General features: G+C 39.7%; 1 protein-coding gene across 3 annotated transcripts in view; it reads left to right on the top strand.

Moving 5' to 3' along the window:
• CTNNA2 (catenin alpha 2) overlaps nucleotides 1-25,823 on the top strand; it is a 1,107,789-nt gene that overhangs the window by 214,897 nt on the left and 867,069 nt on the right. For all 3 annotated transcript variants that reach the window (XM_081101401.1, XM_081101400.1, XM_081101399.1), the window contains one exon: nucleotides 8,679-8,874. In XM_081101401.1, the coding sequence (XP_080957527.1) occupies nucleotides 8,679-8,874 (196 nt within the window). The remainder of the gene's footprint in view (nucleotides 1-8,678; nucleotides 8,875-25,823) is intronic.

Raw genomic sequence — 25,823 nt, 5'->3', positions numbered from 1 at the left:
ACATGCCTGATTTGCTGGCTTGATCCCCAGTAGGGGGCATGTAGGAGGCAGCCAATTCATGTTTCTCTCTCTCCCCCTTTCCTTTTCTCTCTTTCTCTAAAATCATAAAAACAAAAGTTGTGTAGATTCTAGGAAAACCTAGCTTGTCGGTAGGTCTTTTAAACAAGTTTCTTTCTTGTGATCATTTGATTTATCATGTTTTATCAAATCCAAGGTTTCATAAGTTATATATATTTTAAGTACCTCTAAGAAAAATATAAAGTACCATCCAATATATTTTTTAAACAAAAATGATTGTAGGATTCAGCCTTGTTTTGGACATGTGAAAGTGTGAGGGAAAAGGCACATCTTGAGGTTGACAGAATATGATACATCCATGTATCTTCCAGCAAATATTCAAGGAGACTTTCAAGGATTTATAAAGTACTGGAAAGTAACAGACCTTAAAGAAAAGTGATTTTTAAAAAAGCAAAATAAATATAAGTACTGATAAGGAGTAAAGGTTGGGACTAATGCAGTAATTATTATTACTGAATCATATGCTTACAGCAGGGACCACACCTTTGGATTAAACTTTTTGATGTCAGTATAAAAAGGAAACATTAATTTATTACTCAATTCAATGTCCATAAAATAAAATCAGTTTCTAAGGAGAAGCTTCAATGTTCTTATGTATGGTTTGTGAAGTCACACATAAATTCTCTATGTAATGTGAAGAATGACATCTTACCAATAAGCTTAGTCTGTACACAATGAGCTTCCTAAAACTCTGAGTGATAGTATTCCCACCATTGAGGAACATTGTAGAATGTAAGGGGGGAGGCTAGACTGGATGAAAGAGGGTGAAAGGATTAACCAAAGTCATGTATGCATAACCCGTAGACACAGACAACACAGTGTGGTGATGGCCAGAGGGAAGGGGGGCGGGTAGGTGCAGGTGGGAAAAATGGGGGTGGTAAGAACATCTGTAATAGTGCCAACAATGAAAATAAAGTTTAAAAATAAATTCAAGATACTCTTGGTGGGGAAAAAATATCCCAAATGCTTCCACCAGATAGAATAGCATGTCTCTTTGCTAATATGCTTTAACTTAGTGTGGTTGAGATTTTATAATAGGTGGGGAAAGAAATGAACTGAACTCCCTTCAAGCAAGCTAAATGCTGTTTCTCTCAGACAAATGTTTGGATGGCAGTGAATCTATACTGTATCCCTTGGAGGTTGAGAAGTGGGACTCTTCTGTGCTGCTATTGGCATATGAAACAGCATGTGTTCACAGAGAGTGGAGAATGTGTTAGTTTAACATCCTCTAAGGGAAATTGAGTTTCTTCTGAAGAACATGTCCCTAAAGAGAGGGACATCCTCTTTCATCTTGGCTCACAGACAATATCAAGATACTTCCTAGGAAATAAGTTTGAATGACTTCTCATGTACAAAATGAGTAGATGATCCACTGCTCAACTGATCTGCTCTATAAATCACAACCACATAAATTTTAGCCTGGAAAAAAATAACAGTATATGTACAACTAGCTACTTATCTTGACCATAAAAATACATCAACACCTAATCATAGAATATATATTTTGGGGTTACTTTCTGACTTCTACTTGCTGGTATTATATTGTTTAAGATAAAGTATTTGGGAAATGTATACCAAAGCAACTGAGTGAGAAGTCTTGTCTTGTAGAATTATTTAAGAATTAAAGTGTGTCTACAAAAAATAATAACATAAATGTAGCACACTGTGTATGCTTCCTTTATAGCAATGGCTAACTAGGGGAAATTCAGGTCTCTTTTAGATTCTTCAATTCCTCCAGGAATAAATAACTTGTTTTTGATCATATTTTTTTCAAATATTCAACCTCACTAAGCTCTTGCTTTTTTTAGGCTGTACAGTAATCAAAGCCCTATCTAATATTAATTGGGTGATTATGACAAATGAAATACTTCAGAACAATGCCAACAACAGAATTCACAGACTTACTACTCTCATCTATAAACTGAGTGAATTGAGCAAAATGATGCCCGACTTGTTTTTGTTTTTGGCTCTTGGTTTCCTTTCATTGATTTTCTGGAGATCAAGTAATTGCTTTGTTCTCAGCATTCTCATCTCTATGCTCTCACTTTTCTAAATTCCTTGTGATTTCTTAATAGTAGAGGCTGCTCCGGGGGACCCAAGGTTGCACCCCCTGTCCAGTAGGGCTTGATGGGGAACCTGAGGCTGCACCCCCCCACCTGGCACCGGGCTTGGGGACCTGAGGCTGTGCCCCCCGCCCAGAGGGGCTTGATGGGGTGGGGCTGGCCGTGTCTGGGTCTCGCCCAATGGGACTGACTGGGTCTGGGTCTCCTACAATTTCTAAGCATGTGGGAGTGGGCAGGGACTTGACTCTGGGTCCTATGGCGTGCCCCAGACTCTGACAGGAGGGTGATTTTCATATACATTTTAGTAATTTTCTTTTATATCTGACACTTCTATTATAGAGAAAGGCAAATAACAATATTAAAATATTTCCTCTAATTAATTTCCTTTTAATACGCATGAATTTCATGCACCGGGCCACTAGTATATACACATATATCTATATATCTATATATCTATGTGTCTATATGTCTTTCTCTCTCTCTCTCTCTCTCTCTCTCTCTCTCTCTCTCTCTCTATATATATATATATATATATATATATATATATATATACACACACACACACACACACACACACACATACATATGTATATATATATAACTAGAGGCCCGGTGCACAAAAATTTGTGCACTCGGGGGAGTCCCTCAGCCTGGCCTATGCCCTCTTTCAGTCTGGGACCCCTCAGAGGATGTCCACCTGCTGGTTTAGGCCCGCTCCCTGGGGGATTGGGCCCAAGCTGGCAGTCAGACATTCCTCTGGCAGCACAGCAGCCCTCGGGGGATGTCTACTTGCCAGCAGGGAGCAGGCCTAAGCTGCAGTCGGACATCCTTAGCGCTGCTGAGGAGGCTGGAGAGGCTCCCCCCACCACCGCTGTACTGGCAGCCATCAGCCTGGCTTGTGGCTGAGCAGAGCTCCCCCTGTGGGAGCACACTGACCACCAGGGTGCAGTTCCTGCATTGAGTGTCTGCCCCCTGGTGGTCAGTGTGTGTCATAGTGACCAGTCATTCCCAGTGGTTCTGCTGTTAGGGTCAGTTTGCATATTACCCTTTTATTATATAGGATTTTGTGTGATGAGTACAAAAGGCCCTACTCCAGACCTACCTGAACAGAAGCACTGTAAGATGTGGAAATTTGCCTTCTAGGAGGCACTAGGTGGTTCTTAGGCATGATAAAATCTGATGATCGCTGTCCTAGAATTCAGAGCTTCTGAAATTAAAATGTGCATACAAATTATCTAGGAATCTTGTGTAAAATGCAGATTCTTTTTTAGTAGGTCTAGAGTGGGGCCTGGGAGTCTATATTTCTAACAAGCCCCAGGTGACAATGATGTCTCCAGAACTCACTTTTGACTGACTGCTATATGGGTGATGTTTAGACCAATGATACCATTGCTGGCTCTGCGCAGATGTGGCAGAGCTGCCAAGACAAAGTTCCCCGTTGCCCTCACTACTGTTTATTGCTTTGGAAAAAATATATATTCTATGCCTATTGTTGTCCTGGAAGCAGAGCACTGATCAAGTAGAAGAGTCATGGTCAGATAAGTTTTCTTATAATAACACACATTGCAAGAAAAATAAAAGAATTAAATTGTATCAGACACTGTCTTACTACTTTTGTGCCAGAATGACATTTACTGATGAGCAGCCTACACCAGCCTGTGTCTCACAGGTTTATATTCAGATCACACCATCCACATAGGAAAACAAAGTGCCTATCCTCTGGCTATTGCTGAGGTCTTTCATTGGCCAAGGTTCATAGGGACCATCATTATGAACCCCTGGCCCAGTCCCTTGACCACATATACTCTTATCTATGAGGTCTATGACTTCTCTTTTTTGATGAGAGGGAGACACACTGAAGAAATAATTGAAGTGGAGCTAGAAAGAAGTCAAGTATCCTTTTAAGCTGAGGTTGAGGAGCCTACAGAGGGGGATTTTTAAGATTAGAAGAGGAGTTGGCATAGCCAGTGAAACCCAGTTCTGGAGGATGTGATCAGAAGATTAGTTAAAGGGGTAGTGGTATCAGAATGCCTTTCCTGGCATAGGAGGGAGCAAGATACAAATGGGTACAAAGAAAAGTAAGTTTGATGGTAGATAATGTCCTTTTGTGGCTATAAGCGTTTGGAGAAGGAAGTTTATTACTAAGCGAATTACCTAGGAGATATTTCTAGGAGGAAGGATAATTGAGTCAATGGCACTAAATGTGGGAGCGTGTTATAAGATCAAACTAATTTGATCTTGACAACTTATTAAGTACCTTAGTAAGATATCAGTTTAAGAAGGCTCTGCTATAGGAGGTGTGGGGGTAAAAGCAAAATTTAGTGGGTTGAGAAATGAATGGGAAAAGAAAATGGACTTTAATAAAGGCTTTTCTTAAAAAAAAAATTGGCAGTGACTAATAAAATCTAAAATCCTTAGCTTGGATAGTACCAAACCCTACATATACTATATTTTTTCAGAGAATTTCAAAGTTTTGTTCTACCACATCTATCTAGCCTTACTTCCTATAGCTTTCATATACAGCCTTCTTTTCAAGTAGGACTGGTCTTCTTACTGGCTTGGAAAACATCACATCCATTTCAACGTTATTACCCATTGTCTCTTTTGCTGGAACTTCTTCCTTTCTTTCTTTTTGTCCTACTGCACAAAAGGCGTGCTCCCAAATTGTTAGAGTGGAAAAGAGTGTGTGTGGCTCTTGAATGACTCAGGCCTTGGGTGAAAGTTGGTGTGGGGATTAGAAAGAGAGCCTGCTTGTGAAAGGAAGTGGCATATAGCATCCAAGCAGGAATTTCAACAGGATAGCAATACGTTAAAAGGCTACTAAAAAATTGAGATAAACACTTAAAAATCTTTACGTACCATCTACCTAAGACCTAGTGTTAGTCTGAATGTCTAACCTTACACAAAGATACCTGTAACCTCTAGAGGTCATTGGTATGGCTCTTTATTATTTAAATTGTTTTCTATATTTCTCCTTAAATTTCTTTGATAATTTTCTGCATAGAATATTCTATATTTTGTGTTATGTTTATCTCTGATAATATCAATGGATGGTTATTGTGAATATGATATTGAAAACTAGATTTTTCATTGGTTACTGCTGATCTATTAGATTTTTCTTATTTATCTAGTAGTTAGCCACCTCATTCTTCTTTTTATAGTAGTTGAAATTGTTTAACTTTTAATACTTTTATATCTTCTTGCTAGAATCATATTCTCTATAAGTAATGACATTATATAGTGCCTGCCTTTGTAATATTTATGTTTTCTTTCTCTTTGTTACATATAAAAAGTCCTCTTTTATTCAAGGAGTATATGTTCCAAACCCCCAGTGGATAGTACCAAACCCTATATAGACTATGTTTTTTCCTATGCAGACATACCTGTGATAAAGTTGAATATAAATTAGTCACAATAAGAGATTAATGTCTATAGCTATAATAAAATAGAATAATTTCTGTGAATGTGCATTGAGTAAAATAAGGATTACTTGAACACAAGCACTGCCATATCATTGATCTGATAAACCCAGAGGGCTACTCAGTGACCAGAGGGTGGGGAGCATATACGGTGTGGATACGCTGGACGGAGGGATGGTTCACATCCCCGCAGCACAGAACAGGGCAGCTGGGATTTCATCATGCTACTAGAAAGATATTCATTTAACCTGATGAATTGCTTATTTCTGGAATTTCCCATTTAATATTTTTGGACTTGTTGACCGTGGATAACTGGAACCATGGAAAGCAAAACCTCCTATGGGGGAGGCAGGGCTACTGCAAGTTGTTGACTTTGTCTTCCAAGGAAACACTGATAAGCAATGAGGAGAGTCCACAGGTATTTCTTTATCCTAAACCAGTGGTTCTCAACCTGTGGGTCGCGACCCCTTTGGCGGTCGAACCACCCTTTCAAAGGGATCACCTAAGACCAACCTGCAAATCAGATATTTACATTATGATTCATAACAGTAGCAACATTACAGTTATGAAGTAGCAACGAAAATAATTTTATGATTGAGTCACAACATGAGGAACTGTATTTAAAGGGCCAGAAGGTTGAGAACCACTGTCCTAAACTGATTAGGGCATGAACACTTATGGAGCCCCATCATTTCCCTTTATTTCCCTTTCATACATCATATTCTTCCATCTATGAGTAAATGAAAGCTTTTACTAGAAGAAGATTGAATTGATTTGTTTCATTTGAAAGTAATCACATTTTTCTGAGCAACTGCCTGTTAATGTTTTATGTTTGTTTATTTTTCCATGTAACTGACATTGTACATCGACTTGTGATTATGTGCATTACCTAAACAGTGCTTAGTACAGTAATGTAACATGAGGTTACAGAATTGAATTCTGTTTGCCTTTACAAAAATGAACTCATGGTATAGTCACTAAGTATTTTCGTAGATTTGCTATCAGCTTCTACTCCTTAAAACAGTCAACATGCCTACAGTTAACAACTCCCTCCCCAATTTATATTTTTTCTACTTTGAGAAGACTAAAAAAGTAGATCCCCAAACTTCTTAGGATGATGTATAAAATGAGCATAAATCAGTTATCAGTGAGAATGGGAATATTTACTAATGCACAGTATGATGAATGTAGACAACAGCTGTATACTGTAATTATGGAATGTGATAGAGGTGCTCAACATCACTACAGCAGCAACTGTATTACAATACATAAATATTTCAAATTCACCCATTGTACATCTTAAATTTAGACAATGTTGCATGTCAAATATATTCAATTAAAAGAAAACTGTTTAAAAACTCTATTTAAGAAAAGAAAAGAGTGTTGAGCTGTTTGCTGTGCTTCGTCAGAGGGTGTATGTTTCCAGGTGTTGGCAGTTTGGGTAGTTGAAGCTCTTGGAAGAGTGCTGTGTGCCTGTGCTAGAGTAAACCCTCACTACTGAGAACAGTCTTGCACCCCAGAAAAGCGACTTTTCTATAGGCTGCCTTTCTTCTGATGGTTTCCTCTTTATGGGTGGGACTGAAAAGTCTATAAAGTGTTACTGACTGCACATGCATTTGACAGCTCACTACCATTATCTGACACTCTTATTCGCAGTTCTCTTTGTGTGTGTAGTAATTGTACTTAAATGTCCTTATAGAGTCCTTCAATTCACTGCATCTAATTAGCAATCAAAAGCTGCCTACGAAGACTCCAGACTCTGTATCAACCACTTCTTAAGTATTGGTTCTACCTGTATTCATCATCTTAGTTCACATTTATTCACTACGTTTCTTCCTCTGATGTGATCTCATGCCCCATAAATTGACTGGACATTAATTGTGATTTTGGCTAATAATTACTTGGCTTGCTCTTGGATTTGGAGTAACTGCAGAAACTACAACATTTAGAACTTTTCTATGGACTAGCTTTTTTGATAACCTCCAATAAAATCTGTCTGCTAAGCAGGACAAATATCAAGGAAAATAAAGCGCATGCTTATAAAACTGATAAAAAATGCAGGGGGAATGATGACTAGCAACTTTTGCTGAATAGAATGAGGAACCATTGCATTCACTTTCCTCCCAAACTTCTCCATAGGAGAGAATAAAGGTCCGGAATTCTACAGGAGATAACTTGATTAAAAGATATTAAAAGCTTTGTTAGCAAATTAAATAGCTCTAGATGTAGTACTGAAAGAAGTCTGGCGGTTGAAATATGTTTTCAGATTATGGTTCTTAGAAGAGGAGTGATACTGCAAATCTGATTTCAATTCTGACAGTTTTAGCAGGTTAAACAAATGTCTAGATGGAATCATTCAATCCCCTCAGATTAAATTAACCATTTTGTTTGCAAAAGATGAGATTAGCAATAGAAATAATCTTCAGACAGATCTCAGAGGGGAGGGAGAAGGTAGGAACTGGAAGAGATTAGCCAAAGAACATACTAGTACATGATTATATGTGTAGCCCCATGGACACAGACAACAATGCGATGAAGGCTTGGGGGTTGGGGAGGCTGGGTGGAACGGCCGAAGGTGGGGGGAGTTGGGGGACATCTTTAATACTGTCAACAATAAAAAAAGGAAAATAGATGATCTTCAGAAGTCCTTGATGGGTGACACATAAGTGCTGGTATTGATGGCCCAGTGTTTATTAACTGCTCATTCACCTCTGCCCTGCCTTTCCGCCCAGGCCTGGGTACGGGTTCTCCCAAGTCAGTGATCAGAGGCAATTCCAGGTTTTGTTTTATTTTCTTTCCTCCCTGAAGCTGGTTACTCCAACAAAAATGCTCTTTGTCAATCTGTGAAAGCACAACCTCCAGGGAACTGGAAACTTTGAGAACTTTGAGCTACTGGCAAATCTCTTCCTACTAAACTCACATGGTCTCATTTTTCTGCTTGAAATAAAGGACTGTTTATTTATGTGTTAATCCATATAATTCCACATTTTTCCTTCAGTTGAAGCTGTGGAATATGCATTCGCAATCTAATCATCAGAGGATATTTTAGAGTGATGAGGTGATGTTATTTCTAGACAGTTTTGCAGAGGCCTCTTACAGCTTTTCTTTTGTATTTAAGGTGACGACCCTTGTGAACACCAGCAACAAAGGCCCTTCAGGTAAAAAGAAAGGGAGGTCAAAGAAAGCCCACGTCCTGGCTGCCTCTGTAGAGCAAGCCACTCAGAACTTCCTGGAAAAGGGGGAACAGATCGCTAAGGAGAGTCAGGACCTCAAAGAAGAACTGATCGCTGCTGTGGAAGATGTGCGCAAACAAGGTAGGCAGGAGAATACTGCTCAAGAGGGGTGTGTGTGAATGTGTAAACCACGGAGTGTTCTCTAGAATCATTGCATATTTGTTCAAAGGAGTCATCTTATTTACCCCCTCTCTATCTCACTTGTCTTTTTAAACATTTGATAGAATTAGCTCCATAGACAAATGGAGGTGTTTTTCTGTGGCAGAACAGCACACTCCAAAGCTGCTGTGGCTTCAAAGTCTTCAGTTGTTTTCTCTCAATAGGTGAAAACAAACTCTGTGTCAGCTCAGTCTTTTTTTAAAATATTTTTTATTGATTTCAGAGAGGAAGGGAAAGAGAGAGAGAGATAAAAACCTCAATGATGAGAAAGAATCACTGATGGTCCGCCTCCTGCACTCTCCACACCAGGGACCAAGCCTGCAACTGGGGCATGTGTCCAGACCAGGAATTGAACCTTGACCTCCTGGTTCATCTCTCAACTACTGAGCCAAGCCTCTGGGCTCTGCTCAGTCTTTAGGGAGAAAAGGATAAGGAGACCTCATGCTGATAGAGTCAACAAACGCCAGGATTATAAGGATGAAAGGAGGAAAGGAATAAAGTCCTGTAATAAATTATTGTTTGTATAACTCCAAAATTGCTATTTTCAGGTCACAGCTTTCCTCTAAAATGTAGCTAGTTGGTTATCGATGGATTGATCAATTACAAAGCTAACTATTTAGCTAAAATGCTATTTATTCACCATGTTAAAAAGTTTTTAGGTGTTATAAGATACACAAAATAAACTGTATGGCTTACCTGTTTTTAAGTGTCCACTTCAGTAGTGTAAATAATAGTCCCATCGCTGAGTAACCAATCCCAGAACTTTTTCATCTTGCAGCACTGAAACTCTATCCCTATTAAGCAAAACTCTCCCTTGCCCTCTCCCCCTAACTCCCGGCAACCACTGGTCCCTAGGCTACTTTCTCAAAGCATTTATCTATGTGGCATCTTTAGTTGAGAATTCTAAGGCATCATGAAATCAAAACAGAAATCACCTCCCTAGCTTGGCCTCCCTCCTGCATTGTTTACCGTGGTGAATGCCACACCCATGTACCCAGTAGCACATTGCAGAAATCTTGGTGTTATACTTGTCATTTCTCCCTCTTTCCAAATACAGTTATGAAGTCTCATAGATTTTAACTACTAAATACCTCTTAAATGGATCAATTCCTGTTTTAGTTCATCAAAAGGACTATGTTTCAGCTGCCTTGGGGCCTTTATCATGCTGTTTCCTTTCACACAGTTGAAGGTGACTCATTCTGCATATCTCAGCTCAAAGTACACCTTCCCAGGGAACCCTTTCCGGCATGGCTCTTTACATGGTCAATTTCCGCAGGATAGTTTAATAATTGTGGGCTAACTTTACTGATAACTTTCTTCTTTGCCAAAGTATAGATTAGTAAATATAGAGACCATACCATGTGTCTTTTACTGGTCAGTGGTTTGCAATGCTTAATAATCATAAAACTTCAATAAATATTTGTTGAATGAATGAAGGTATAGATGAATGAAAGTTATTTTCCCTTCCTTCTTATAAACCTACCAATTTTAAAATTCAGAACTGGATATTTCATCCCTCAAAATACTAACCCTCCTTCCAAACCAACAATGACCTTCTCTGCATGTGGCCACTTTATTTCCCCTAGAAGATAATTTCATTTATATTACACTAATGTAAATGTTACTTTAATTTGAAATGTTAAAGTTTGCATATTTTATCCATGGCGGATGGAGTATATTTGTGCATATGTTTTTTTTCAGCAATGTGTAACCTTACAAGTTTTCAAGTGCTATTCAAAACTGGTATTCCTTCTGAATTACAGATGGCTACCTGTTTGTTTTAATGAATCTGTAGCCTTCAGAATGTTTTTCCTTTCTTTTTTGGGGGGAGGGGGCGTTGTGTGTGAACTGATATAATAAATTGCACACATTTGAAGTGTATAGTTTGATAAGTTTTGACACATTTGTACACAGTGAAACCATCCCACGCTCAAGAGAGTGGACTTTCACCCTTGCTGGCATGGCTCAGTGGTTGGAGCTTCAGACTGCGCACCAGAGGGTCGCAGGTTAGATTCCAGTCAAGGGCATGTACCTGCGCTGCAGATTCATTCCCTGGCCCCCAGTTGAGCATATGCAGGAACATTTTTAGGAGGCAACCAATAGAGTTGTCTTTTCATATTGATGTTACTTTCTCTCTCTCTCTCTCTCTCTCTCTCTCTCTCTCTCTCTCTCTCTCCCCCCTCCCTGCTTCCCCTTCCCTTTCACTCCCTCTAAAAATTAATGGGGAAAAATTATAACTTAGTAACTAACTTGTACTCCATATGGCAATAGCGGTCCTCCATATTAATGAGTAATCCGGGCTCTCAGGGTGATGGAGAGTTGAATCAGCATCCACTAGTCTCCCAGAAGGGGGTTGCATAGCTCAGTGTGGCGTAAAGTTGATAGTAGTTGTAAGTGATCCTAGAAACCTACAACTGAATAGTTGTGCAGCCGGTGAACCATCCATAGAAAAGCTCCTAAATAGGAATGCAAAGGGAATTATTCCAGTCAGGTCTTAATGTCGAAATGCTGGGCCAAGGAAAGCTTGGGATAGGGAATGTCAAAACCTTTTTAATATTTACCAGCAAGATATTTCTGGGTTGAAAACGCACTCTGAATTATGGACTAAATTAGAGGTTCTCAGACTTTAGTGCATATTAGACTCACCTGGGAAGTGTTTCAACTGTTTCCTGTCCGGGTTTCAACCTTTATCATTTAGGTCAGAAACTGGGGTGGGACCCAGCCATCAAGATTTTAAAAGATCTCTAGGTTTCCATTTTACAGGAAATTTAAGAAGAAATGGACTAATCCACTCCCTGCCTATCAACCTCACTTGGATGACTTATCAATCCATGTTGGTCAACTAGTATTTCACATTAGGAAATTGATAGCAGGTAGTCATTGTATAAGGTTTGTGTGCTTGTAGGCTACCTAGGAACAAACAAGTATTTATGTAGGATACTTATGTAGAAGAAACAACTTGATATTCTGTATTAAGATGATATTCTGTAATGCTAGATGTTGTCTTATGATGCCTGCTATTCTGTGGGCACTCAGAGGACATGTGTTACCTATACATTAGGGAGCCAAGTCTATAGTGAAGATTAAAATTCAAGCTGTTGGAAAAGAAAGACATACAGCTGGAATTAGCACAAAGAGAGTAATGTTTAAGCTGAACATTGATTAAAAATTTGTGAAGGATAGTGGGGTATGCATTTCAGGTTTAAGCAACCTGATTTTTAAATTAAAGAGATAAGAATGACATTGATAATTGGGGAGTGGCTAGAGAAGCCCTGATTTAGTGAGAAGTTTCATATTCAAACATGGTTATTAATATGGTAAGATGATCGAAGGGACCAGATTGGAAAAAGTTCAGGAACAAGAATAAGAAGGAAGGAAGGAAGGAAGGAAGGAAGGAAGGAAGGAAGGAAAGAAGGAAGGAAGGAAGGAAGGAAGTTAGCTGGTTGGCTTCCATCCATTAAAGTAATATTTTAGAAAGATTAATTTGGCAACGTCATTGAAAGTTGACCAATTCAGAGAAAGGTTGGACTCAGACATTGTTTGGGTGTTATTTTAATATTGCAGAGAGAAAAACAGAACAAGGTACTTCGAAGATCTAGGATTAGGGTAGTGGCAATGGGAACAGAAATAAGAAACTCGATATTGCAGGCACTGCAGAAAGGAATAAAAGAAGTGCCACTTGTTGAAGGGAAGAGGCTAGTCAACCTTTATTGTGTGATTTTGGCCCTGGACAACTTAATTGGGGTATTTTAAGAGGTGACAGGGGTGGGAAGAGAGGATCAGCTTGATTTTAAACATTGATGAATGAGGGGAACTGCCTAGCAGATGGTTAAAGCTAGGGGATAGAACTTTGGGGAAACAGAAATTTGGAAGTCTCTGTAGTTGATAAATGAAGCTTTCAGAGACAGCTTTATTTGAGTGCTTGCCAATAAAGAGAGAGAGAAGAATAGAGGGATGTGGCTTTTGTTTTTGGAGGAAAGGCCAAAAAAGATGAGAAGGTAGAATAGAAATTAATTAGATAGGGAAGACATAGCCTGGAATGTGACCAGAGAGCCAAGCATACCGAGTGCTGAAATTGAAGGGAATATGTGTAAAGGAGACGGTGATCGACTCTAGAATGTATTGTAATTATGTCAAATTCCTGTGAGAGCATGGGGGATGAATAATGAGAAAACGCCTTGGATTTTGCTAGGAAAGTGTCATTAATTATATTTAAAAGGTACATTTTCAGAAAGCTGCAGAGACAATAGCTACATAGAAAGAAGGTAGATGCTGAAAGAACAGAGTAGATAGTGACAGATAGGATGCACACAGTAAAAGGTACCGTACCCTTCTTTGGTCATCACTGCACTATATACTGCAAGTATTTCTGTTGCCCCTGCAGACGGTGGGATTCAAATGAGGAACCGCGTGTTATAATTATTTTGTGTATCACTGAAGCCCGGTTCAATGGCTGGCATAGTGAGCGGCACTCAATACATGACTCAGAAGATTGTCACAGATGGGAGGAGAGAAATAGAAGAATAATAAGTGAACAGTAAGGACAAGCAAAGCATATGATTGTTTGCTTGCTTGCTTGCTTACTTACTTATTTTGTTAACTCAAATCAGAACTATCAGAGCATAGATCAAGGGAGGGAACCACTGCAGAGAGCAGTTGTAGATACAGCGGGAGAAAGCTCAGGTGGGTGGCATGAGGTGATATAGGCAGATGGGACATATTTTATCTAGAAAACTGGTAGGGAGGAAAGATTACCCAACGGTGGGTTTATAGAAAACACGATAACCACAGCAGATTGGATGGACTTTTCTCAATTATTTTGAACAAAACAGGAGGTCATTTTAATGGACCAAGGAATATCTGATATTTGACCACTATTGCATTTTTTTATGTTTTCTTGTCTGGTATTGGCATCTCTCTCTGTGTGTGTGTCTCACATATATTTCTAAAGCACTTTATTTATTGAATACTACTGACTGTTATGCCTTCCTTGGGTGCAGCTTAAAAAAAAGCAATTTATAACAGGCTTTATTGTCCAAGGATTTTTTATTTAATTGGTTTATTTGGTGTGTAACAGCGTCTGCCAGCAGTGGGTTGCTCACATACTGTCTTTATGAATCTTCTGAGATTGAAAGTGGATCCAAAAACTGTCCTTTGAAATACAGGCTCTGTTCTTCATGTTTATCCAATTAGCAGATTCATTTAATGATGTAACAGGATACAAGCGCATTTGGTTTTATGCCATCTCATTCTTAAGGCCCCACGTGTTATTTCTGAAGCTATGGAACAGTTGCTGGGGTTTCCTATCCTCAGTCACCAACCTTCGCTGATTGCCCGCTCTCCATCTGGTACATAGTGTTTAATTGTTTAGTCGAAATAGTGTTTCATCAAAACAGTTAAGACATGTCCCCACTACCGAGATGTGCCAGTCCAGGATGTAGACAGAAAGGTACATGGGCCTAACCCTACTTTCAGAGGAATCTCATGAAGCAAAGTGACAAGGAAGGACAGATAAATGAGGTAGCTTCTTGGTGGAACCATTTCCTCAATCAAAGATATGGTAAAACCATTCACTGTTCATTTAGACTTTTCTTTGTTTTGATACAATCTCACAATGGAGTGAAATAGTGATATCAGCTAGTTCTATTATTGTTATCTCTTTACACAATCACTATTTATTGAGTAACTGAGGACCAGTGGGCAGAGACAGAAAGAACAGGACTGAGAATAAATAGAGGGAGAGAGAAGTGTTCTCACATCTCTGATAAGAGATTAAACCTTTGCCTCCTGATGACCAGGTGGCCTCCTCCCTCCCCGCCCACTTTAGTGGTGGGAGGTGGTGTTGGTGGAATGAGCTGCTCCAACAGGAACTCCAGTCAGTGTCAGTTGTGTGAACTCCCGACTGAGATCTGATCAGAGGCCATGCCCTGTCCAAGAAGCTTCTACTGTCACAGTCCTGCATCCCTCTTAGAGTGGGAGGAGGAGGAGGAGGGGAGAGCCCTCTCTCCTGCAGCACTTCCCCCAGGGGAAAGCCTCTCTAAGGAGGAGCGGTGAGGGTGCTGAAAGGATTCTCCACCTCGTCTGCTTGTCCTGTTTCTCAAGTATCCCCTACGTTATTCCACTCTTCCCATCCTGAATGCTTGCCTCTCCTGGAGATACTGGACCTCCTTTTCTGTGCTGTGCTGCCTTTGTACGGATGTGGACTGACTGCCCTTGTACGGATGATATGTAACTGTTTTGAGGTGGAGTCCTAGTGGTTGGGGTGAGGTTTCACCCCTCTTTGGTGAGCAGGTCTCCACTGAAGGGGCGCACGTTCAGGGAAGGAGAACATTCTAGGACAGAAAAGGAGGACTTGGGAGGCAATCCTAGATTACAGAGGGAAAGAGAACTTGTATTTCTTTATGGGCCTCCCTTCTTTGAGCCTGGACTTTGCTGAGACTAGACCAGGGGTGGGCAAACTTTTTGACTCGAGGGCCACAATGGGTTCTTAAACTGGACCGGAGGGCCGGAACAAAAGCATGGATGGAGTGTTTGTGTGAACTAATATAAATTCAAAGTAAACATCATTACATAAAAGGGTAGGGTCTTTTATTTCAATAGTTTTATTCATTTAAAACGGGCCGGATTTGCCCATGGCTGGTCTAGACCCATTCGTTTTTAATAATATTTTAAGTAATTTAATAAAGTGCACATTTATTAGTTCAAGCAAGGACAGACCTTAGACTGGCGAGTGTTTCAGAGTACAGCTGAGCCATGAACCTGGTGATGCCTTGCTCTGTCCACATGCTCCTGCTCACTGTCCCTCCCATGGTTCCTCCTGCCCTTCTTTTTATATATATATATATATATATATATATATATATATATATATATATATATATTTTATTGATTTTTTACAGAGAGGAAGGGAGAGAGATAGAGAGTTAGAAACATCGATGAGAGAGAAACATCGACCAGCTGCCTCCTGCACATCCCCCACTGGGGATATGCCCACAACCCAGGTACATGCCCCCGACTGGAATCGAACCCGGGACCTTTCAGTCCGCAGGCCGACGCTCTATCCACTGAGCCAAACCGGTCTCGGCATCCTCCTGCCCTTCTTATAGAGGCTTTTTTCCAAGCATTTCTCAGAGAAGTTTGCAAACTGTCTGGTTCAGAAACACCTGGGTGAGGATGGGAGACGACCATAAAAATTCAAATTTCTGTGTTTAGCCTAAACCTGGATTCAGTATGGTGTGGTAACACTGGAATCTTTGTTTCTAGAGAGTACCCCAAATAAATCTTATGCCTCCCAAGATTGAGAATCACTAATAATCTGAGTTAATTTATATCTTTAGATTTATCATCTTTAGTTTGTCTTTTTTCCATTGGAGATGATTTTAACATCTGTAGTACTTTTAACTGTTGTATGTTTGACTAAATAAAATATATTTGTATGCCAAAGTTTGAACTAGTTGAGGGACCAGGAATACCATATGTCAGTGATTTTCAACCTTCTTCATCTACAGCACACCAAAAAAATCTATTACATTGTTTGCCGATCTAACAAAAAGAAATAGGTATAGTTTTGACTCGTTCACATTGGATGGCTATTGTTGTGTTGGCTTTTGTCATTTTTTTATTTGACAATCCAAGGGACAAGAGGTCAGTGCTCCTGACTAAAGACTCATGTATTGCCTGTTTTAACAATTCTTGCAGCACAAAGGTTGGAAGTCGCTGCCCTATGTCAACCTGGAGCCCTTTGTGTGGCCCTTTTTACAACATGTTGGGAGATTATGGCAGATTATTCTTTCATCTGACCCCCTCTCTTTAGTCTTTAAGCAAGAATCACAATAGCTCCCATTTATTGGTGGTCACTTCATTTGTAAGACATTTTGCATATATTCTCTCAACATCATTCTGTTAGTCATTTGAAGAATTATTATCTATATTTTACATAAAACATTATTGATGCTGAATAATGTTTATGTGCATTAATTGGGTAATTCAGTATCTATTTATTGAGTATTTACTGTGCATAGGCACTATTTTGGGTGCCGGGAATATAAAATAAAGAAAACAGACATTTCCTAACTATAGGACTACTGTATTTTGAGTTGAGACAGGCAATTAATAAGTAAAAAATTAAGCAGAGTGATGATTTCAAGCTATAGAAGTGTGACTTAAAAGTGGGATGACCTCCCTGGCTGGGTTGCTCAGTTGGTTGGAGCATTGTCTCCAAAAGAAAGAAAAGAGGTATGGGTTCCATTCCCAGTGAAGACACATATCTAGATTTTGGGTTCCATCCCTTTTCAGGCCACGTTCGGGGGGCAGCCTATCAGTGTTTCTCTCTCACATTGATGTTTCTCTCTCCCCCTCTCTCTCAAATCAATAAATATATCCTCAGGTGAGTATTAAAAATTGGGACGATCAAAGGCATGATACATGAAAGAATAAATTGATGTGGAGCCTAATAAATTTTTTTTAAAAAATTATTCTGTGGAAGAGTACAGACAAGACATAGGCTTGGTGAAAATATTTCTGGTGAAAATTGCTTGTGTATAAAGAACTCTTAAAAAATCAACAATAATGAAAGGAACAAACAATTCACATATGGGCAAATACCTGACAGACCTGTTTCCAAAGAAAAAATACAGATGGCCAATAAGGATATGAGAAAAAGTTCAACATCATTTATCATTACGGAAATGGAAATTAAACAATGAGATTTCACTATATGACTCCTAAAATCAATAAAATTCCTCATATTGACAATACCAAATGTTAGCAAGGATGTGGAATGAAAGAAATCCTCCTTCATTCAAATATAAAATGATACATCTGTTTTGTAAGACAGTTTGGCCCTCTTTAAATAAAACTAAACACTGAATTATCATATAATTCAGTAAACTTCATCCTATGTATTTATTGATGTCTACACAAAATTACCTAAACCCATTCCATTTATAATATAAACTTTTTATTTTAGAATAATTTTAGATTTATAGAAAATTTGCAAAGATAGCACAGAAAGTTCTCAGTGTCGTCTATTATTAATATCTGACATTACTAATGTACACCTGTCACAATTAATGATCCAATATTAACACATTGTTAATAGGGCAAGCATAATAGTAAAAAAACCAACTTTCTGCTGATGTGTTCAGTAAAAATGACAGAACAAATACTGCAGATGCTGAAATATTCTTATTCTTCAACTGACTTGCAAAGAGTGGTAGATCATACTTCTGTATGAATCCAATGAGAACTCTGTTTTAGAAGATTGCCAACTCAGGACCGTTTCCTTTGAAGTCCTTTATTGAGTTCCAGAGTTGTCAGCCTAAGTGAAACCATTCCTGCCTTTCACAGAAAAGATTTAGAGCGGCTTTCAAGGGTACACAAAACACAGGAAGAAAGAAAATAGAAATCCAAGGAGAAGAAGGAAGGAAAGGGAGGCCAGAGACCAGAGAGGAGCAGGAAAGTGGCTAATGCATATACACAGCCGGGCCGGGCCTGCTGTGCTGTGCTTGCCCACCCGGGGAGGGCAGGGGGACTGGTGGCCGCAGCTTTGCTGTGGACCCGGGTTTAAATCTCATCTCTGTGATTGTCATGCTGCATGTGCTCTGGGACTTGAGCCGGCTATCTATTCCCTCTGCAGCAGTGTTTGCATGAGCTAAGTGGGGTACGCATGCATAGGATTTCAGGACTGCTGTGTAGAGGAGGCAACAGGATGTATGTAAAGTATTTGGCATGTAAAGCCTAGCATACTGCAGGCTCTAAAGCAGTGGTTCTCAACCTTCTGGCCCTTTAAATATAGTTCCTCATGTTGTGACCCAACCATAAAATTATTTTCATTGCTACCTCATAACTGTAATGTTGCTACTGTTATGAATTGCAATGTAAATATCTGATATGCAGGATGGTCTTAGGTGACCCCTGTAAAAGGGTCGTTCAACCGCCAAAGGGGTCGTGACCCACAGGTTGAGAACCGCTGCTCTAAAGCCTGGTGGCCTTTGCCTTTATTGTTATCATCGTTGCTGTTGTATTTGCTACATACAACTGGGTAACAAATTGGGCTCATATGCTGTCTAACAGACCAGTTAAAAATGCAGAGTTTTATAGAACCTTTTATCATGCCCAGCCAGCATGGCTCAGTGGTTGAGTGACAACCTGTGAACCAGGAGATCACAGTTCAATTCCAGGGTGGTAGGCTCGATCCCTAGTGTGGGGTGTGAGGAGACAGCCCATCAATGATTCTCTCATCATTGATGTTTCTATCTTTCTCTCCCACTCTGTTCCTCTCTGAAATCAATAAAAAATATATTTTAAAAAAGACCTTTGTTATGAAAATATAAAATCTTTCAGGTGGATCACTACACCATCTCCATTTCATTTGAAATTCACTTTCTTTTGAAGGGAAATTCCTTAATTGAAACATCTGACCTTAACCATGCATAAAAGGAAATAGTCTACATTCCCACATAAAGATAAAGAAACCTGGTTAGCAAGCATTTCCTTTCTAGTCTAAGCCTGTAATTCAATCAAAAATGCATTTGACATAAACATCTTGAATAACAACAGGATAAGATTGTGCAAGACGATGCTGATTTGTGGATGCATTCCTAATTAGGATACATGCGGGCAATTTGATGAGGGCCAGGCCTCCCTCATCAGCAGCAGGCCCCATGGAAACGGAGGCTGAGGCTTCTAGATGGGAAGCAGGCTTCTTTGGAGAACCAAATAAATGGGGCAAGGCAAAAGCTTCTAAACCAAGTTGAATCTTGTTAAGCACATGCTTATATAAGGTCCCAGAGGACCGGCCTTCTGGAGTGACATATAGGCAACGTAAAAGTCAGATCTTCCAATACACTGTGGAGATGCCACCCCATCACTTCAAGGTTAAGCAGATGTCTTACCCATTGGAAGCTGAAAACAGATTTCCAGTTAAAATAGCGAGAAAAGGTCAGATAGGAAAGGCAGGGGATGAATAACCTCTTTTTAAACCTGGGCTCAGTGCCTGATACTGTATATCTATTCTTGTGTTCCCATGGATCAAAAAAACAAAAAGGAAGCCCAGCCATTGTGGCTCAGGGGTTGAGCATCAACCTGTGAATCAGAAGGTCATGGCTTGATTCCGGTCAAGGGCACATTCCCAGATTGACGGCTTGACCCAGTAGGGGGCGTGCAGGAGGCAGCATATCAATGATTCTCTCTCATCATTGATGTTTCTATCTCTCTTTCCCTCTCCCTTCCTCTCTGAAATCAATAAATTATATTTTACAACCCCCCCCCCCAAAAAAAAAGAGCAAAAAGGAAAATAGACCCTCCCCTAGAACTCTTGGCTCCTCCCCCTGTCGCCTTTTGGAGGATTGCACTTGAGTGTTCATCCCACTCTGGAAATATCAGTTTCTCCCTTTCTATTGTAACAGTCCAAACAGCATGCAAACTTGATACGTTAAAACAAACAGAAAGCCTGCCCTAATTGCAAACCTCCTCCAACAACTGCCTCACTTTTCCGCTCCTTTAAAACAGAATCTTTCAAGGAATAATTCACACTCACACATTCGATTTTCTTCACAATCACTTTCCTTTTTATTGTGCAATATAATATATCAAGAACAACATGAGGAGTAATCAGAAAACCAGTATGCAGACGCTCCCTTAATAAATAAAACATTCCCAATGCAGTGGAAGCTGCCTGCTTCCTCTGCAATGTCTGTATCTCCGTCCCTTCTTGCTTCCAGTGCCCAACCTGGGCCAGGGGAAAATAGTCCTGAATTTGGGTATCTGTATTTCTCATTCATTTTCACCATCATTTTATTATGAAAATGTTCACAGCAACTTTGAAACAGTTTTACAGGGAATTCCTGTATCTGCAAAACCACCACCCAAATCTACCATTAACGTTTTGCTATACTTGACAGTGGTCGCCAAACTCATTAGTCAACAGAACCAAATATCAACAGTAGAACGATTGAAATTTCTTTTGAGAGCCAGATTTTTTAAACTTAAACTATATAGGTAGGTAGATTGTTATTAACTTAATTAGGGTTCTCCCAAGGCTTAGGAAGAGCCACACTCAAGGGGCCAAAGAGCCGCATGTGGCTCGCGAGCCACAGTTTGCCCACCACAGCTCTATCACAAGTCTATTTTCCATAAGCTGAAAAATAAATTTCTACAGATAAGCGGTCCCTTTTTAACCCACACCATTCTGGCTTTCAGCTGACCGCCCATGGAACCTGCTCTGGTCAGTCATTTGGGTTTGGTTGTTGGTCACATCTGACCATGTCTTTCTCTACATTTTTGCTCACATGGAGTTGACAACTACCCATCACCCCTCAGCCACCCTCTTTTCTCACCTCTCTTGGCTTCTGCAATACCACCTTTTTCTCCTTCCACTTTCTGGTCCCACATCTTAGAATTCTAAATATTTGAATGTTCCAGGGCTTGGGCCTGGGCTTTATTTCTTCTTTATTAGTCATCTCACTCTATATGGCAAAGATGCCAAAATGTTAACTTCTGGACCTTCGCTGTAGATAACTATATGTAATATTGCCCTCACTCAGATCCTTTCAAACCTCCCTCATTGTTTTCCCCATTTGGAAATTGAATTAACAACCTGAAGTGAGTAGCATGAGAGTTACACATTACTTCTTTTTTCCCCTCATTCCTCACATCCAAAGCCCTGATATAATTTTAACATCACTACAAAATATTTCCTAAATTCATTTGTTTTAAGGCACTATAGCATAGCCATTAAGAACACAGGTTATGAAAGAAGTCAACCTACATTTGAAATCTGACCCCCACCCTTTACTAACTGTGTGATGTTAGGTAAGTTACTTCATCTCCCACAGACCTTACTTTCATCATCTGTAAAGTGAAATAATAATGGTACCTATCTACTTAAATCAGTGACTGACATGTAGTAATCATTACATAAATGCCAATTTAAAGCACTTGTTCAGAAAGCTCTTTCCTAACTTTTCCACAAAAAAAAAACCTATAATTTTTGTTGCTGTTGACCTCTAAGCCAACTAAAAGAGAAGTTAGGTAAGTGTATATCAGTCAAGGTTCTCTGAAGAAAAAGAACCAATAGAATATCTATCTATCTATCTATCTATCTATCTATCTATCTATCATCATCTAGATCAGTGGCTCTCAACCTTCCTAATGCCGCGACACTTTAAAACAGTTCCTCATGTTGTGGTGACCCCCAATTTCATTGTTACAAATTGAACATAATTAAAGCATAGTGATTAATCACAAAAACAATATGTAATTATATATGTGTTTTCTGATGGTCTTAGGCGACCCTTGTGAAGGGGTCGTTCGACCCCCAAAGGGGTCGAGACCCACAGGTTGAGAACCACTGATCTAGATAGATATAGGCATAGAGATATAGAGATAGATATATAGATAAAATACATTTAAGGAATTGTTCAGGAGATCCTGGAGCTAAGAATAGTCAGTTGGGAACTCAGACAGGAGTCAGTGCTGCTGCTTTGAAGCAGAATTTCTTCTCTGGCAATTCTCAGTTTTTGCTTGTAAGGCCTTTCACCTGATTGGTTGAGGCCCACCTACATTATTAATGGTAATCTCCTTTACTTAAAGTAAACTGATTATCAATTTTAATCACATCTACAAAGGCCTTGACAGCAGCACCTAGATGAGTGCTTGATCAAGTAAGTGGGTCATGTAGCCGAGCCATTGCACTAGCTATCATGAGGGAACAGTTGATAAATGATAAATTTGCAACAATTACATATATAGGTAAAAAATATATAGATATATATTTTTCCCTAAACCTCCACGTTGTGTAGTGTTTATGAGCTTGCTTTCAGAAATAGGTTGCCACTCGGTGCTGAATTTCTCTTGGAAAAGCCTTAATCTACCAACTGGAGGCTGTGGTATAGATGCCAATGAGGGCGGTCCCCTGTGGTTTTGCATATGTGCTTCTGGGGGACAGGGGAGGTTCAGTTCTGCCAAAAGCCACTTGCGTGACCTGTTGTAAACCAGCCATTCTGTGTCAGAATTCTTGTTTGTCAGGTAATGATTTCAGTCCCATCCGATCCATAAAATTTTAAGAATTAGACAAATACCAGAATTAAATAATTTAAGAAAATATGAATCAGTTTTCAAATTGAATAAGTTAATATTTAATTAGTCTTAAAGGCATGATTTTTTTCCTTTATGAAACAAGAAGATAAGCTGAAAAGCTAAATATTTTAAAGAAAGACTTAGATAATTTTTCTATTTATGGTTCATATTTCTTATCATTTCAATGTGGATAATCAAAACAATTTAATAAACTGTGGGTATGATTTATTTGAAGTTATACTTTTAAAAAATACTTCTAATAATCAGAAAATAACTCAGATTTGTTGGTGCTATTAAGCCAAACTGGCCTTCTATTTTGAATTTCTTAAAATAATTATTGCTACTTAAGTTGATGTATTTTCGGTGTTTATGTCATTTCTCTTTGTACTCTCTCTTTTTTTTTTAAATTGAAGTGTAATTGGTATAAAATATCCTATTAGTTTCAGGTTCTCTTTGTGCTTTCATGGATGGAATGTAATTTGAGCTCAAGTAGGATTGCTTTTTTAAAGCATAAAAGTATTTAATAACATTGCCTCCGTAAAAGCCCTTAAAATGTGCACTGTATTTGAATGGACTGCAGTTTATTGCTTCTTATAATATGTAACTAGAGGCCCGGTGCACAGAAATTTGTGCACTGGCGGGGGGGGGGGGTCCCTTAGCCCAGCCTGTGCCCTCTCGCAGTTTAGGACCCCTCAGGAATGACCACCTGCTGGCTTAGGCCTGCTCCCTGGGGGATTGAGCCTAAGCTGGCAATCAGACATCCCTCTGGCAGCCCGGCAGCCCTCAGGGGATGTCCACTTTCCAGCGGGGAGCAGACTTAAGCTGCAGTCGGACATCCTTAGCACTGCTGAGGAGGCAGGAAAGGTTCCCACCACCACCGCTGTACTGGAAGCCATCAGCCTGGCTTGTGGCTGAGCAGAGCTCCCGCATGTGGGAGCGCACTGACCACCAGAGGGAAGCTCCTTCATTGAGCATCTGCCCCCTGGTGGTCAGTGTGTGTCATAGTGACCAGTCATTCCCAGTCTTTCTGCCGTTAGGGCCGTTTGCATATTACCCTTTTACTATATAGGATAGAGGCCTGATGCATGGTTGGGGGCCAGCTGGTTTGCCCTGAAGGGTGTCCTGGATCAGGGTGGGGGTCCCCACTTGGGTGCCTGGCCAGCCTGGGCGAGGGGCTGATGGCTGTCTGCAGCTGGTCACACCCCCTTCAGGGTGGGGGTCCCCACTGGGGTGCCTGGCCAGTCTTGGTGAGGGGCTGAGGGCCGTTTTCAGGCTGGCCTGCGACTGAAGCTCCCAGCCTCTCCTTTTTTTCTTTTATTCTGGGATTTGTTTAGCTTCTATAATTGAAACTTTGTTGCTTTCGGAGCTCAGAGTAGGGCTGTGGCAGGCGGGGAACCTTGGCTTCCTCCATCACTGGAGCAAGCAAACCTCCTGCTCACTTCTGCTGCGTGGCTGCTGGCTGCCATCTTTGTTGGCAGTTAATTTGCATATCTCACTGATTAGCCAATGGGAAGCATAGCAGAGGTACGGTTAATTACCCTTTTGTCTTTTATTAGATAGAATTGTTCACTGATGCAGATTCATATGGGAGTATTTAAGGGATGAAAGTTCAAAAATATTAAATATTTACATTCATTAGAGTGATCTTTTAGTATAAGCAGAAAAGAGAAACTAATTGGTCTACATCCTATTGTAGACTTTATGAACTTACTATTTGGTAATTTCTCAAATTTCTCAACCAAAAATATGGACCTAGTTCTCTGTGGGTTTCCCTTTAAACAATAGTAGTCATCTAAAATATTACCTAATAAATTTAAAACACAATGTTTAAAATATAAATGTGACTATCATAACTAATATGTCTCCTTTCCATGCCCAAAGTGCTAAGTTATAAGTGGTTGCTCTTCTTGGTCTAATAATCTCCTGTGAGCTGTACTGTGTTTAGTTTGTTTTCCTCAAGAGAAGGAAAACAGGATGGTTTCATGATTAAGCTGTATTTCTCTGAACAAGTCTACCTTACCTCTGCTCTTAATTTCTCATGTGAAAAACAAAATCTTTACATGAAATTTTTCTCTTAATCTCTGTAATGTATATATTTTGTCCTGATTTTTAAAAAGGAAGAGGAAGAGAATTAAGAAGGATAAATATGCTCAGTACTGTGTTGGGCTTAAAAATGTTTTTTCAGCTTTATTGAGATATAACTGATATATTACTTTGTGTAAGTATAAAGTGCATGATGTGATGATTTGATATATATATATTCATATTGCAAAATGTTTATCAAAATAAGGTTAGTTAGCTCATTCTTTATCTCACATTGTGACTATTTTATTGTTGGTGTTATTGTGAGTGCATTGAAGATCTGCTCTTAGAAACTTTCAAATATACAATAAACTGCTGTTAACTATGGTCACCATGCTCTACCTTACATTCCAGAACTTATTTATCTTATAACTGGAAGTTGTACCCTTTGACCAGCATTTCCTCATTTTCTCTGCTCTGGTAGCCTCTGGCAACCACTAATCTACTCGATAATCTGTGAGTTCAGCTTTTTTAGAGTCTACACATAAATGAGATTGTACAGTATTTGTCTTTCTGTCTGATTTATTTCACAAAGTACAATGCACTTAAGCTTTATCCATGTTGCAAATGACAGAATTTTCTTCTTTTAAAAGCTGAGCCAGAACCGGTTTGGCTCGGTGGATAGAGCGTCGGCCTGTGGACTCAAGGGTCCCGGGTTTGATTCCGGTCGGGGGCGTGTGCCTTGGTTGCGGGCACATCCCCAGTGGGGG

Source organism: Myotis nattereri (genome assembly GCF_964212035.1).
Source record: "Myotis nattereri genome assembly, chromosome: 10".
In the NCBI taxonomy this organism is placed as follows: domain Eukaryota; kingdom Metazoa; phylum Chordata; class Mammalia; order Chiroptera; family Vespertilionidae; genus Myotis; species Myotis nattereri.
The sequence above is the reverse complement of the archived record's forward strand: the minus strand, read 5'-3'. Positions and strand labels throughout refer to the sequence as shown.